The sequence below is a fragment of the Cyrtonyx montezumae genome, unplaced genomic scaffold (assembly GCF_038088225.1).
Source record: "Cyrtonyx montezumae isolate F1298 unplaced genomic scaffold, pur_monq_1.0 scaffold_2, whole genome shotgun sequence".
In the NCBI taxonomy this organism is placed as follows: Eukaryota; Metazoa; Chordata; class Aves; order Galliformes; family Odontophoridae; genus Cyrtonyx; species Cyrtonyx montezumae.
Window position 1 is genome coordinate 56878438 of NW_027071936.1, and position 17435 is coordinate 56895872.

At 35.4% G+C, this 17435-nt stretch overlaps 1 protein-coding gene across 1 annotated transcript in view; it reads right to left on the reverse strand.

Moving 5' to 3' along the window:
• Nucleotides 1–382: 382 nt before the first annotated feature.
• Nucleotides 383–17435, reverse strand: part of EVC2 (EvC ciliary complex subunit 2) — a 59756-nt gene continuing 42703 nt past the window's right edge. Inside the window, exons 15-22 of the mRNA XM_065735795.1 lie at nt 16245–16445; nt 14641–14763; nt 11173–11400; nt 8740–8954; nt 7266–7353; nt 2602–2795; nt 1949–2050; nt 383–1676 (exon numbers count right to left, since the gene is read on the reverse strand). Coding sequence (XP_065591867.1) covers nt 1406–1676; nt 1949–2050; nt 2602–2795; nt 7266–7353; nt 8740–8954; nt 11173–11400; nt 14641–14763; nt 16245–16445 — 1422 coding nt within the window. The 3' untranslated portion in view covers nt 383–1405. The remainder of the gene's footprint in view (nt 1677–1948; nt 2051–2601; nt 2796–7265; nt 7354–8739; nt 8955–11172; nt 11401–14640; nt 14764–16244; nt 16446–17435) is intronic.

Sequence of the window (17435 nt, forward strand, 5' to 3'; positions counted from 1 at the left end):
AACACAGCAGCTCTGATACTCCTCTTTTTGTTCAAGGAACAACTTCTATGAAGAGACTGAAGAATGCAATCAGAAAATAATCAGGATTATCGAGATAATTACTGCACAGAACATTTTCTAATGTTAGTAGCAATAAGAGACACTAATTGTTGTTTACCATGGGATGAATATTCAAACATGTTAAGTGAAGTGGAAAAAAAAATGCTTTTTTTTCCAATGGAAATACATGCCAACTGCAGACATGCATACAAAGTAACATTTTTATTCTTAAAATTAAATTGGCATCCTATTAATACAATGGCACAGAAACTCCACACTTGAAAAACTGCAAACTACACAATCACAGTACCATCAGAGCATTACATCTGAACATAGTTTAAAAAAAAAAAGCACAGAACAGGCCAGAATACAATGAAATATTAACACGTGTATGCATATATTTTGAGTCACCTTTTCTCATTACTGTTTTAGGGTTTGTATTTACAGACTTTCTGTCAACTAGAAAAGTTCAAACATTAAATGTACACTGAAATATAAAATGATATTCCCATAAATTTAGAGAAATTTGGGAATAGGAACTTCAAAAATAGCCACCTAAAATTGTGAGAGCTGGCAGAACTGTAATAGAAAAAGCTTTTGAAGCTAATACAGCTACATTTACCATTTTCCCATTTCTACCGACATATGTGGTATTACTTCACCAAGAAAATGACTGCAACAGGTTGCAAATATCTAAGATTTATACCTTATGTTTCAAACAGAAGCAGCATTCTTTGCTGCACTAAATTAAGTTTATAAACAATAGTGAAATGTCAAACTACTTCTAGGTATAAAACGAAGTGTGAATGCAAATGATCTAAACCACCAGCTATCACCAGAGAACAGAGACAGGAGAAGGAACACTCAAAGATCATAAACAGGACAAGTTTATAGAGTAGATTATCTAGACTAACAGAAAAACAGAGCAGAAGACCCATGAGCTTTACCTCCTTCATGTCATCTACTAAACCACAGCTTGTTACAAGAACATACAAATACAAGAATCAGTACCTGCTTTATATCATATATTTTTGATATAAATTATGAAGATAGAGCTACAGTAAAATCAGTGCAAGAATGACCACAATGTACTGAAGAAACAGAGTCCTGTCTGCTAAAATGTATATCACAAAACACACAATACAATTCACCTGTTGCATCCTACACTGTCAAGAAGTACAAAATGCATAATAATCACTATGAAGAGTGCCAGTATAAAACTATAGCCATTTACAATGTCAGATAAATGCTACTAAAACAATCCAAGTGCTATCCAAACTCCATACTTCATTATTTCTCATCATTTTTCTGCTTTTTACATAACTTCCTCTTTGCCAGTTGATTCTTCAACTGGAAGCCTCCCTCATCAGTTTATATTTGCACGAGCAGCCTTTTTGGAATTAAGAAAGTTCTTTTTCTTTTTTCTTGGAGAATTATGAAAAGAAAGTGATGGATCACACTGGTCACGAAACAAAAAGATCTTCTCTCCTGTGTCTAATACTTCTATGGCTTCCGCTGTCACAATGTTCAAAGAAACATGGGGACCAGACTGCTCCACAGCAGGACGTGTAGACAAACATTCCAGGTGAATGAATGATGGTCTTTCCAGGAGAGCAAAGTGCTTCTTCTTTATCAAGCTACATTGATGAAATAAAGAAATAAATAAAAACCTGGCACTTTGTCTATCACACCATGACACAGAAGCAATGACTCTCCTCTGAAAGTGAAATATAATTGTATTTCAGACAGATGAAAGTGTAATTTCCATTCCATATACTCTAGGAAACAAGCACCAAACAATTGAACAATATCAGAAGATCCATACTTAGGAACTTGTCTTCTGAAATAAAAGTATGCACCTTTAGATATGAAATAAATAATCATATATTTCCTCCTATTTTTTCCTTACCTGTCTTTTCTCCTGTTTAGGGAAAGGATCCTTTCCAAACTTTTGTTTATCAGATCTTCCCTTACTTTGTTCTCTAATGTTTGCCAACTCTCTTGGTTTCTCCTGAAAGGCAATGAAAAAGAAATTCCCAGCAGCAAATCTCTAAACACACACGATTTCTTCCCTCTTCTTACTTTTAACTGCAAAAAGCCATGACGTCAATACCATGCATACAATTATATTTTCACAAAAGTTATTTAAATCACTAATCACACATCACAGCACTGTCTCAAGGACCCTTAGCTGTTCCTTGACAACATACATCTAAGAACTTAAGAGGGGGCCAGTAACACAACATCTCTCTTTGTCAAGGTAGAGAGCTGGGAGATATGACTTTATTATTTTAGTAAACTCAATAGAAAGAAAACGATCAGAGCAAGGTTTAGAAATCTATAAAACTGCTCTATTTATAAATTATAACATGTATGAACTCCTCATCAATCAATTTACTTAGTTTCATGAAATAAGGAAGCAGTTTCAAAACAATTTTTCCCCATAAAATAATTTCACAAGATAAACTTATGCACCTGCTATTTTTCTATTGTTGTCAACTTGCTTGTACAGCAGAAAGTGATAATCTTCTGCAATGGTCTACCAAAAAAAATCCCACTTACCTTTTTTTACAGCTTTCAGACTCATCTTCATTACCATCACTTTCAGCAGCACCATCTGAATATATACCAATGGAATCAAGGACAGAAAGAACCTCACTTTGTGAACTGGAGGGCAGCAACAAGTTCAGAATCCTGTGTAACTTCCCCATTGGTACCCTTGCCAGCCTGGCTAAATACCCTGCCAGTCGGAGCTCCTGGAAGATTAATGGTTGAAGGAGAGAGAAATATAATATTGAAATTAAAAAAAGAAAAGAAGCATTAGTGATTTTTAACTGCTAACATTAAATTGTTCATCACCAACACTAAAAATATTACTGAAAAATGTTTCAGTGTTGACAGCTTTGGTTTCAAGGGGTCACAATCTCATGTTCATTAATTTAATCCACATTGGCTCCAGATATATTGAAGTAGCCCATCTCACTCCAGACACAGACACTTGAAATTTCAAAAAACAGCTCCTCTCAGGGTATGTGCTTAAAGTGGATGTGTGAGAGAAAGAAAGAGCATAGTAAATTGAAACAAGTTAAATGGCTCAAAGGATGTCAGAACAATGCTGTTCAGAGCATACATGTACCCCAGGCAGCTGAAGTCATGCAGAATATGTCAAGCATAAAAGATGACTCTCGTATGATTCCCTCTGTCCCTCAAGATGGCCGAGTTACCTTCATTCAGCAAAACATCCTGTTACCACAGAAGAGGGAGAGGACTACAAAGCTCATGTTATGTAAGAAACCCACAAGGTCCTACCATGCAGGAAGACAGAGAGCTTTTTTATCCACAGTGGAACCCAAATCCCTCAGCAAATGTTTGAACTCTGCACTTTTCTCACATGAGCAATTCTCAGAGCATTAGGTCAATCTTTTCTGAAATAAATTATTTTACCAAAAGAACTCTGTAAAAGACAATTCGTTCTGCTAAATCCATGCAAAAACAAAATCTCCAAGCATCCCTAATCCAAATTTTAAAGGGTCATTTACAGTAACAAAAATCAATCAATCTCCTTTTCCCATAGCCAAGCGGAGAATTCGTCTCCAAAATACAGGACAGCTAGTCATTCCCCAAAGTGTCCCAGACTCTCCAGTATTGCTTTATATTTTCCATGAAAAGCACTGACATACTAGAATGAAGGACACAATATGCTAAGACTGATGATAGATTAGTAAAACTGATGGACTATTTGAAATATCCAGTATTTTCATCTTAAAACAAAACAGAAACAGTAGTTAGGTAAAAGAAACATCAGTTCAGGCTTCTTAAAGTAAGAAGTGATTTGATGCTTCTATGGTGAAAATACAAAGAGCTTAGATCTTAATACATACATCTACGATCAATTTCTGTAGTTAAATTATACAGATCTTTTGTGTCTTCAAAAACTGCTCTTCTTACAAAAAAGAAAAAAAAACATAAAAATAACACATTTCTATGAACCACCCTTCCCTTTGGTTGAATAGACTCAGGACTTTTAACTGAGTAATCTATATGCAGATGATCAAACCATCATGATTCAGTACTGCTCTACCCTGTAACTCAGTTATCTTCTAACACTGCAGAATTTGTGATTAATTCATCCTTCCTCCAAGGTGCCACAATGCTGTCAACAATACTGCAAGTAGCATCAGCCAGGTGCACCAAGCACATCTGGCAAAAGGAGTACTGATTTGTGAGCACACACCAGCAAGAGAAACCCACACCTACCCTGAACAGCCTGCCTAAGTGGGAAGGAGATGTGAACGTGTATTCAAATACAGGAAAGGTCACACTCATGTGGGATGAGTTTCAATCTTCAGGCATATTATCTGGAAGGACAGTGTCAAAACTAGGCTTTTGCATGTTTTGTAATAATACTGGCTACTTGTGCCACCAATAACATCATCTGTATTCTCTGAATTTGGCCAAAGTGAAAACAGGGATGTAAGAACTGTGATTTACAAACAGCAGAATTAAGTATTTGGTCTGAACAATGTGTATGTAAACATCTACATGCAAGAATCAACGAAGGTGACTCATGCTGTATTGCAAGCTTACTGTGTTGTTTCTGCCTCCATCATCTGTTGTCTCTAAAAATCAACTATTGCACCTGGGGCTACAGCTACACGCTTATTTAAAAGTGACTTCTCAGCTAGAGGCTTACAATCCTGAACTCACTATCATTCAAGCAAATCTCCTATTGACCCAAATCCACCTCCACTGGCAGATAAGCTGGAGGACAAAAGGTAGAAAAATAAAATATCTGGTTTTGCAGAGGGATACATCCACAGATGAAAACTGGTCTAAATCCTCTATAAGGAAATGAATGAATGTAAGATACAGAGGTACAACAGCTATACCTTCTTTTTGTTCGCCAATATAATGCATCTATAAATTGTAAGATGACAAAGAAAAAGATTTAAAATCAATTCCTCTCATCAATGAAATTAATAAATTAATAAATTGCTACCCTACTAAGCATGTATTCCTTCACAATTGAATTAAGAGTACTCAGGTTTGAAATTATAGTTGGAGTTGTTACACTATGGCAATTGCTGAAAATAGAATTTTGCTTGTGTATCCGAAGGATGTCTCCACATGACAGAGTGACAGAGTCTGTGAACTTCAATGCTAAGAAAAGAGCCAAGGTCTGCAGTGAAAGGATTCCTCTTGAAATGATTCACTGTCAGGAGCAATAGCACTCAGCCACTGGGTTTCTCTCTTTCTCCTTTCACCACATCCTACACAGCTGCTTCAGCATTCAGCTGATCTTAACATCCTGAATTAACAACTTCATTAGAGAAGTAGCACAGCTATACTCAAGAGCAGTAGATAAACACTGCACAACATCCTTTGCAAGAACTCATCTGCTAAGCAGATGGCTTGCTGTATACAACTTCTTCCTACTCTTCCATACCTGCAAGTATGGCAAACTAATGACAAGAGCATGAGAAAAATGCAGTATTCACACTGTCTTTTTAAGAGTTTGCACTTAGTGTTGATAAATGTTTTCACCAGACTATGAAAGAGATAAACACTGTACAAGGTCCCAGCCACTCCTTCAATTAGTCCAAAAATGTAAGGCAAAAGCAGATTAAAAATAATTGAAATTATGCTGTGATAATGGTCTCAGAAGTGTTAATCTGGGAAAGTTGGTCTGCACTGTTTGAAACCTCTACACTGCTCAGTATTGCTGAATGCAGAATGTTGTCAGATAAACATACAATGAGCTAGCAAAGAAGGATAAATCTAATTCACATGACTTGTCCACCAAGACCAGTGACTTAAACCACAGTACTGCAGGGAATCAGCAGCAAAACATTTTCAGTTTTTGTCTGTGTTCTCATGTCTATTTTTCAATAGCTCTGAAAAAAGTCACATTTATTTTATCTAGAACTTATTCAACAAGTATTTAATGCATCGTATGTTTCAGCAAAATATCCACATGAACCTGTTAACTCCTTTCCTACTTTCCAAAAAAAAAAAAAAAGAGAAAGGTTGAACACAAAAGTTTTATCCCTCTTTATCTAGAAAAGTATTCTGAGATTTTGTTAGACTGCTAACAAAACCTCAACTTAGCATTACCTCTAGAAAGCATTACAGCTGTCACTGCCCGTGTCAGTTTCGTACTCTAATGAGCAACAGAAAAAAAGAAAAATAGAGGATACCTTAGACATCATACAACCAGGTGAGTCAAATTTCTGCCAGCAAAGCTAGTGCACTGATTCTCCTTTGAACAGGGCCCAAGTGTCCCCATGAGAGGCAGAACTAAGTGCTTATCACACTCCTATTAGTTTCAGGAGACCTTGACGCAAGTTTCAAACCAGTTTCAAAATCAGAGTAAAGATCAGAAAACAGGCACTACCTTCCCATGAATCTCAACTGTAATATACAGCAGCCTTACTTTAAGCTGATCTCAAATAGCCATCAAACTCAATAAAAGATAAAGACTTCATAATCCTGAATAGAAACAAACCTGAGATGCTCTAAAACCTGACACTCCTGTAAACTAAGTGACCTGTTTCTCCTTAGTTTGCTGACATCTGAGATTCTCATTTTCTTATACGTGTGGCTGCAGGTGTCCTTGAGTGGTAAGACACCTGGATGCTAAAAGCTGTACCACCTGCTATTCTGCTGCTAGTGATTTATTTCAAACAAGACCTGCAGATAAAACTAGGGGTAACTGATTCATTTTTAATGCCTTTTGTGGAACTGTCAGGCAGACAACAGATAATAAATTATATAAAATGAAAATGTGATATTCTTTATGAAAACAATACTAGAAAACTTAACTAGCAGAGCCTCTGTAATTCAGTTCTGAAACACAACCAGTGCAAATCATTTCTCACGGATTAAGAACAAAACAAAACCCTTGTCTTAGCATATGAAAATCAGACTGTAGGCCTCTCTGTAAAACTAACTGAAGCAATTCAGTTCTCCCCATGGAATAAAATGCAACAGGACAACTGCTGGAAAGGATTTGTAAGTGAACAAAAAGTATTACAACTTAGTAAAATTAAAAAGGCTGAAAGTAGGTCAGAATGAACCAAACAGCAATGTAACCTGCAAACACCAGACCTGGCAGTGACTATTAGCATAACTGGGTCCAAGTATATCTGCAATGGCTCCCAAAACAGAAAAGTTTCCAAATACAGCTGTTATTTAAACCTGGAACCTTCGTTCAATTTCATGCTTACCTGACTATAAAGTGCTGAAAATGAATCCATTTCTGTATTTTCCAAGAGATTTTCAAGCACCACGCAATTCCATTGCTCATCTCTCAAGCTGAAGTAAAAGATAGAATTAACATAGAAATCTTCCCAGGAACAATGAATGTATTACAGGAAACAATATCTGAAAGTCATCCATTCAGGAAGTGTAACTCTCATCAGCTATACTGGTTGAACAGCACAACATCTAAAATAAGCGAGATTTTCTCCTTCCCTTCTCCCCTGAATCACAATGCAAAATTGGAGCAGAGTCTGAGGCTATAGTCTTGCAGAAAATACAAATCCGAAATTGCTCCAAAAGACTGTGATTCAGTCTGTCCTCCTATTATCTCAAATTTCATCATCACACTTTTCAGTACATTATGGTTCTTTTTGTTGGTGAAATAACAATAAACTCTTAGCTTTCTCATTACCAATGATTTTTTTTTTTCATTCTAGACCAAATTATGAAGCAATCATAATGCAATTTGAGAAAAATACAACATTCACTTTTTCCATTATATTTACAGGTACACAGACTAGTTACTGTTTCATAAAGGCATGTCTAATATACCTGTAAGCTGTAGTATTCCCAAGCCAGTAACCCATTTTCTCTTCTAATAACTCTACAATAGGAAAGTCATTAATCTACATCAAGTATCCTTTCAGAGTTAAAGCAGAGTGCAACAGCCCCACTAAAAGTCTATCAAAAACCTTTTAAAAAATCAAGTGGTAGAAGGGAAATCCCCTTTGTAATGTAAAATAGGTGGTAGGCTTTTAATACTGTGCAATATACATAGAAATGCTATTTCTAACCTCCATAACTCTAATAAAGGTAATACAGTATTTCATAATTTTGCATTTTATCACCTCTTTTTTGCTTGGTGACCTCCATGACAAGACAGATATTTCTGCATATCTCCCAGGAGACATGACTGTTTGGGGATTTTCTTCCCCACTGATATTTTAACTTAAAAACTGGTCAGGGAAAAGTGACTATCCTATCTTGGAAGAAGACTTTATATTTGACATCAAAGATGATTATATGAGAGAGAACTCAGTCTACAGTGTGACAATGGAGATGGAAACTTAATTCTATTGTCTCGGCTACTTCCTCTGATTCCAACAGAGCAGGTTTCATTGAAGTCCCTACCTATTCTCCTGGAAAATGAAGAAACAGGATTAGATTTCTTTCCCCCCTTGCTGCTATTGCTAGGTTTTCATTGGCCCCATCAAGAAATAGTCCTATAGCACATCACACTCCAAATGCAACTAAATTATTATTCCACATTTCTTATTTCAGTGTTCCTGAGACGACTTTGTCACATCACAAAAAAGGCCCTGTTCAAACACAGATGTACAGCCCCTCCCCAACAATGCAGAAAACTGCTGTTTCTCTGTGGCATCTTGAGGTCTACAATGACTGCAGTGAGTTAGCAATACCTGAGAACCCAGCACTCACCTTTGCTGGTGCAGGCTTATAAACTGCATACATTTATTCATAGCCTGTCTTAGCAGAAATGTCACCTGTCTGTCTACATTTGTTTCTACAGCTTCACTTGAAGGTCTTAATCCATCTAGTGTCCACCTCTGCTTATTCATTAGATGCTGCTGCTGCTGCGCTGACTCCTTATGCAACATTTCATACTCCAGCTTCCTGTCAAGTTCTTCAATCTCCTAGAGGTTGAACACACACAGAGATGAAAAGTTGCGATTTGTCTTGGAGAACAAATTCCATTTGGAGTGGAGAAAAAAGATGACATCAGTCTGTGTTATTTGTTTATTCATTTTGTCATTCTACCCAACCAAATGCAACCATTACACTTTTCAGTGCATTGAATGTCTACAGTAAATTTGACTTATACACTATGAATACCAGAACAACACCTAGAGAAACAAGTCAATTTCCACTGCTCATGCTCTCTGAAACCTTCCACTATAGAGTCTATGTAGAAAGTACACTTCAGAAGCCTGAAATATAGCAAAATAATAGCACTGTTAGAATCAATGTATGAGCTGCAAAAATATACTGAAATAGTGTGAGAAACTGATCAAGACTAGTTTCAGTTATATTGCATTAACTGCTATTATAGAACAGATAAAAAGGTCAAAGATAGTAACATATTTAATGTAATAAAATTAGACTTAAAATACAATGCTCTAAACATTGAAGGATTAAAACCCTTTGTTAAAACAAAAGTTTTAAGCGGACTGAATCTCTCAGCCAAACTATCTCTCCTTGGTAAAATAATCAAACTTGACTCTAAAAGGAAGGGTTCATATTCCAGTCTTCAAGGGTCATTTTTGTCTGACCTCAAACAAGCTGCTTAATAAATATCTCAGTACCCTAATTCCCAACCTGTAGCTTAGATAAAAATTCAGTACTTTTTCCATTTGTTCTCCTACCTCACCAGCTGTCTTTGTATTACAAATTCACTGGACGATAGCATCTCTAAGTAACTGTCTGCCCCTCAGTCTGCAAGATTTGACACTGGAACTCAGATTTACCCTCCGAATACCTAAAATGAATATAAGGTTCTCTCTCTGATGGGATGAAGTATATTCAAAAATAGCCACTGATTGGCAAAGCTATCACTAATGCAGTATTTGGGAATCCTGTGTAATCTGATACACTTGTTTTAAAATGACAGGTGTTAATATTTGCCAGGTAATGGGATAAAGGAGCAGAAATAAAACAAAGGAAGATACAAAGGTTTGATCACCAGGAGATTATTTTTGTGAACTATCAATGTCCAAAGTATTTTTTTTTCCCAGCTAAAATATTTTTTAGCTCAGTTCTTCCATGTTGGATAAAGAATCCATTGCTGTTCTACATCTCTTTTCTGTCTCCCCTTCATCATTTTTTCTACATCTGTTCAAGGACAGAGAAGCTAAAGGTAATCTCTTTGCAGAGGACAGTACAAACTCCAATCTCTTCTCTGGGACCTCTTACACTTCTTGCATAAAAGGTAATAATCCCAGATTAAATTTCTTTAATACTTTGTCTACTTAGATCCTTTTCTATTTCCTACAGATTTAATACAAATTAAAAAAAAAAAGTATAGAATTATATAAACATACTAACTGCTGTTTTAAGAGAAGCTCTACAGAGATGAGAATATTAAAATTTAAGCAGGAGTTTTCACAGCAATAGCTTTCTAATGATGCCCTGTAGCAAAAAGGTTTTGTTCTTAAAAAAACCTTTTTTTCTTTGTTCTGCTCCAGTGCTCTCCCAAGCCTCACTTGGATGATTGCAAATAGCAGACATAAAAAAATATTTCCTTAAGAATACTGAGCACTGAAGTATTAAAAAAGGATTAAAAAAATTGTCACATATCAACTATGTAGCAAATATGATGAAGGGAAGAAGTCTTTCGGAAGTTTCTACCACACGTAGGTAAGGCATGTAAGCATGCTCAGAGTAAGACAAAGAGGTAGATACGTCTTTACAAGTTCCACGATTTAAATATAACATGTAGTTATGGGTTTTACTTTATGGTTAGAATTACAATGTGAAAAAATTTGTAACACATTTCTGATAAATTATACACTAATTATACATGAGTGAGTCATGACTCACTATCACTTCCCAATTGTCTTTCTTGTAAACAACAGAATTTTAACATTAAGATATCAAAATACTGCTCTTTCTGACTTTAGATCTTGGTACATCACTATAGTAAAAATAAATAATCATTATATATAATATTCTCTAGCTCTTATACTTTTATTTATTTATTTTACTTAGACCACTAGAGTGCAAATAGACATGGAAACTCAAGAGCAGACCATCAAAAGATGCAAACCAGCACACCTAAACTAAGGTTCAATAGGCCACTATCACAGCTGCTGTCTCCTAGTAGGAACTTTTCCTTTTCACAACTTCATTACTTACCGGATTATGAGCTTCTAAAATCTGAATACATTCTGATTTTGACAGGATTCTTGACATGCTCAGGTTTTCCAAGAGCAAAGCTTGCACACTTACAATTGCACAATAGAGCTCCAACATTTTGCATTTTTTAGTACTCTTCTGAAACTCTAAAGAAGCAATATATTCTCCAATTTTATATTCCAGATCATGTATCTGACAGTCTTTCTCAAGAAGCAACTCATTATTGACCTAAAAACGACAGTCAAAAGATAACAAGATTAACCTAAAACCTTACATGCACACATCATTTTACTACTCTGAAATTAATAATGTGGATTAAAACAGAAAAGTGCTAAATCAAAGGTGCTATCACAAAATATATTGCTTAAAAAAGTGTTTATAGCATCACGTTTCAGGCTTTTGAAGTATTCAGAATGATAAAAAGAAATGCTGCAGTTAGGTGAGATATTTCAATGAGTTGAGGCTTTATTTTAGGTAAAGATAACTTCAATATTAAATACTAACCTGGAATGCAGGGTCTACAATAATTTTTAATGTAACTAAAGTAAAAGTTAGAATACAAATAAATCTCTGCAAAACTGTGTCACTGACTAAATAGCAATACAAAATATTTCCTTCTACTTAGCAAAAATAATATAAGATCTATGTAAAGACTACATTCCGTTTCAAATTGGCTTGTGTCAGTTGATATTGGCCAGTAAAATTCAGCCTACTATTCTTTAAGCAAATAACCAAAAATCCTTGTTTGTAAACAACCTTAAACTATAAATCAAGAACCTGTTGGTAATGGATTTCAAACAGGATTAAAACTAGACTAAGTAAACATCAAAGAGGACCAAACTAAAATGTTCTGACTCAGTAATTATGTTGTTGCCACACATCTAATGGGACCAACATAGAATAAATCCAGGTGTGAAAGGCAAACTCTGCATTTACAAGCACATAATCAAATGCAACATGTCTGACAAGCCCTCCATTCTCTACCCACTGACATTCATGGCCAGTGAAATTACTACTGCATGTTTTTCTGCATCTCAAGTTATTAAAACCGTATTAGCTTTCCATTCATGTTAGCTTCTACTCCATCTGTGTTTGCTTTTATTCCATTCACGTTTATCAGAATTACATGTATTTTTATTTTATTCATGGTTTGCCTTAAAGGAGAATGACACCCATGAATTTTCTCTGGAAATTTTATTGGTAAGAAATTTCCCAGGAGTGACTACGCACCATCCAAATTCTATTATCCACAGATACAGCTAAATTCAAAATGTGATTTCCAATAAATAATGCTTATGGTATGTTCATGCTCATATGATTTTCTCCAAAATCTCCATTACGTCATCTGGAGCATTCTTGAACACAAAGGAAAGACTTTACCATCAGGAAATATCTCCTACTAAGGAGAGTTAAACAATTACCACAAAAAAGTAAAGAAATCCTCTTATAAACACAATGTACAAACAAGTCTCCCCTCTTAAAGACAGACACCACCTTTCAACATTTCTGTCAATCTAAAGAGTCAATCTTGAAAAATATACATTAAATAATAAGCAAGCAAATGGCTAACAAACACTGAATATTTGACTTCAGAATAAAACTGAACTCAGAGATCATACTGGAAATAAGGTAAACCCAAATGCTAAAAACAAAGACGTTATTTTGAACAGTGGAGTCAGAACTCTCCTGTGAAAAGCAAAGAAGTAAACAAAAGTACATGATTTGTACCTTCATCTAAATCCGAAAATATCTATCTCATGTTTCTATGTTCCAGTTTTCAGCAGGCAATATTAAATCCTAATATTATTTTTGTGTGTATATCTTTTACATTACTTGCAAGTAGGTGAGAAGCATAAAATGAATTTGAGGTATTTTCAATGCCATACTTCTACTGAAAAGATGATAACTTCAGCATTTCCCATCTAACCTCTCAATCCAGCAGTTCACAAGCATTCAGAACTCTACATTATACCATAGCAACACCAAACAAAAATCACATAAAACCATAAACATCTGTAAAGCATTCTACACATCATAGCTTTGGTTTGGATTGCATCAGACAGCCAATCCCAATCAGCTCAACGTTTGTTTGTTGGTTTTTTTTTTCTACCTTGTCACAGAAAACTTATTTGCAAAATCCAAAACATTACTTCAAGATACTCTTATGAGCTAATGATACAAGATCACAGGCTGGAAAATAGATTGTTCCACACTCCAGTGCCAAGGCTAAATTGCTGGTAGTGTTATTTATCTCTATTCATCTGAGTTTCTTTCTGACAGTTGTTAGTTCTGGAATCACAGCTCTCCAAACAGAAATGAATTTGGGAAAATCAAAGTTTGCAAGTAGATCTGATTTCAGCACGATATACGTGGTGACTTCAGTCGAAGTCGAATTAAATACTTGATTCAAACTTAATCATAAACTTGTAAACCAGTATTTCCTCACCACTTATGAAAGATAAAATCCGCTTTCAGTGTTTTTCACAGCACAGTGGATGATATTGTCACATAAAGACCAGGCTTCAAACTTAGAATCGTAGAATCATACAATGGCTTGGATTGGAAAGGACCTTTAAGATAGTTCAATTCCAACCCTGCCCATGGGAAAATTAAAGCAACAAAAGACATGCCAGATGGTGAACGCAGAACTAAAACAAACATTAAGGATGAGGCAAGCTAAATTTCCAGTTCTAAAACAAAATTCTAACAAAATTTTACGTCAATATTTGCACCAAAGTTGTTATAAAAATGAATGCTTATGAGCTGGGCCCATACTAAGTTGTACTTTCCAATATTAAAAATTAGGTAAGCACTACCTATGTCTAACAGTTGTTATTGTAATATTCCTCTGCTACAGAAAATGTTACTCATATCATATAAATGAGAAAACAAAGCAGAGAAAGATTAAAGAGCACAAACAACGTCTTGCGGATCTCATGAAAAGTCTGGGGGCAGAGAAAGACTAAGACTCCAAAATCCTGTATTGGTACAAGCCCTACCCTATCCTTCAAGATTAACACTAGATTGGGACTGGGACCCTTTTAAAAGATACCTATTATATGCAAGGCTCTCTTAATGAGATGGGCATAAACAAACTCAGCACCTAGCTAAAACATCCTCTAAGAACCCACTTCTGGGTTCTGAGCAGCATTTGAAGAGGTCCAAGAACTAAATCTTGCTCAGCAGTGAAGCACATTCCACCATTTGAAAGACTCCTTAAGAAAGCCAAAGGACCTAGAGGCATCTTGCAGTCAGTGTACATACACTAAGCCCTAGAACCATCTGATGAAACAGTTAACAGAATGCTTTCAGGTCTAAGTTCAAAAAATTAAAGCAAACTGTTAATTGTAACAAATGTAGTCAAGAGTAGAAAGATCACTCACGCCATTTCAGCTAGTACGTTCTTTATCTTGTGTAATTACTTAAAATATGGGCTCTGACCCCAGTACAGAACATGCTTCCATTTACCTTATTCAAATTTTCATCTTTCACTGAGTCTTCATAAATGAAAATTCTGTCCTGTAAAGATTTCTTCAAAATATCAATCTTATTTCTATTCCTGGATCCTGTTTTTTTCATTTTAGTATGCTGCTGTAAGAAGATGAGCAGAAAGTGCTTTATTTGTAAGAAACAGATGGGTATGTTAACACTAAGATTACTACTTACTATATTTGGCAGATTCAACAATTAACGAAACATACAGCAAGGACAACTTTCACTAAGAAAATATTTCAAAAAGGCATGTGCTGGCTATTCACTCAGGAGATTCCTTTCAGACATTCAGACAATTATGAAAATTTCTTTATAAATTTCTTTCAAGTAGAATTATATAATCATCCTTCCCATGAAAACCATTATAAATTTTACTTTAAACAACCTTTAGCAGTGACAGCACAACAAGATTTTAACAGATACATTATCTCCCCAGCACGGTTCAAAATGAACAAAGAATATTAATTTAAGAGCTACATTGTTTTCAAGACACATTATATGAATCCCAAATGAACCATGATAGTATTAAGGGGCACCGTTCCATGTAATCAAATTATTCTTGACCTTTAAATTTCTTTACAAGAATATCAACTAAGTATAATGTACTCTCAGGGAAATGATAACATCTGTTCAACTATGAGGCTTTGCAAAGTCATTTTCTTTTTTAAGTACTTCAGAAATTATTAAGGTTTTGATCTAGCCTACTTTCTAGTGCAATTATACCAAGTTCATTTACACATTTAGAAAACAACTGAAATAAAACAAAGCAAAGCCCTTCCTTTACAATGCCATCAAACAAATCATACAGGAAACAATTTTCTTTCTTCTGCTTAAAGACAGAAAGCAATTTGACTCCACAGCTTTTACATTTTCCTGAAAGTATTAAACACAATCATTTAAAAATGAAAATAGGATAGCTAGATTTGAGAGATGGGAAATTTGTTGGTAAAGTCTCTCCAACTTTAAATCTACTTATGCAGATTTAAAACAAGTAAACAGAAGAAAAAAAACCTCTGTACCTGCACAATTATTTTGCAAAGATGACCAGATATCATGCTATACTGTTGCCAAGAAAGATCAGCAAACTCCGGAATTCTACTTTCTTAAGCGAACAAAGCAACGTAGGACGTTTATCAAAAAATACTCCCTAATCTGCCCTTGATTCCTCCTTACTGCCAAATTTAATAAAGCATGGACGTTACAAGAGAAATCTCAGTTTGGGTTGCGCCTGATTTTCACTGAAGCTTAGCTCTGCACCAGGTTTAGACATTTCTGTGGCTCTTTTCAGAAACGTGGTTCCTTTTGGCCACTCAGCTGCTTCCTTATACTTTTACACCTTCATCTTGGCAAGGCTGAAGGACATGCAAACAGCAGCTATATGCAGATGTGTGCGAAGTAAGCATATTTCCCTATGCTCAGTTATCTTTAAAGTTCACCATCTGCACACAGAGAAGCATACTTTACTGTCTGTCATCCCTATGGAGAAGCTATGGATCTGTATCTGCAGATGAGGCAGGCGAGCTGTGGATAACCTACATGAACACCCCACCCATTCCCAAACTGATCCCAAACATTCCCACCTGCTTATTGGTCATTGCTAGATTCTGACTGACTTTCAGCAGCTGTGCGTCCCTCCACTCCAGCTCAAAAGCCTGAAGTAAAGTTCTTGCTCTTATCTTGGGCAAAGCCAAGCTGCTGTCCAGCTGAGAAAAGCAGCAGTGGAACTCTTGCCTCATTTTGAACAATTCCTCTTCAGACAGTGAAAGAGGCAGAGTTAGAAGCTGCCTGTTTGAGGGAAAATAAAATAAAAAGTAAAGCCATTTGCTGCTAGCAATAAACAACATTGCACAAAATTTAAAGGCATGCACAAGAATACATGACCTTGGTAATTCTTTTTTGTCTTATGCATACATGAGTTATTCATTTCACATGGGACTTAGACACTCAATATGTTCAAAATTTCCTTGGGGATACTTTAATTTCTGCACAGAGAACTTCCTGGACTGTAAAAAATCATTTGCAAAATGAAACAGATTGAGAATTTTAAAAAGTAAAATAAATACAATTTTAGGCACTTCTCTTATGCATAGAATCCTTTCACCACCACTTCAGATAATACAAACGCTGAATTTAGGGCTGTAATTATGGTAAAGACTTCCTGTAAAGCTTCTCTGTGCTTCTTCCTAGCATTTAGATGTCGCAGCCACCAAGAGTGGAAAAAAAAGTCTCTCTTTATTATAAACTCATACACGTCATCTGTCCCATCACTAAGTGGTTTGACTTGTTCTTTGTAGAAAAGCTTTCAGCAGTCTGAAAAACACGGATTACACTTTAATAATATGAATCACTCAAAATTCATCTTTTGTAGAAGAAAGGTTTCTAACACAGAAGTCTGGGGACCTGCTCCTCAGGTCAAGGTGAAGTTGACTTATAAAAAAAGAAAAAAGATGCCAGAACTTAAATTCATGTTCCAGATCTGAGTAACTTTCAATTACATTCATATTTTTATCATGCAACTAAAATATTATTTGAATATTTCATAAAAGGAGATTAACTTTTCTTTTGAATTTTTTCTACTTCGCAAAAGTGCACTTGCATTTTAAGACTGAAGAGCACATGCATTTAAAAAAAATCATTTTTCTTTTTAAAATGTTACTATCCTATCAGTTCCATTAATCCTGATCCTTTCAATGAACGTAACATAGTCCTGCATAGTTCTACTGAAATATTCCTGGGTTTAGAAACGTTGATTCTATTCCTGTTTGCTGATA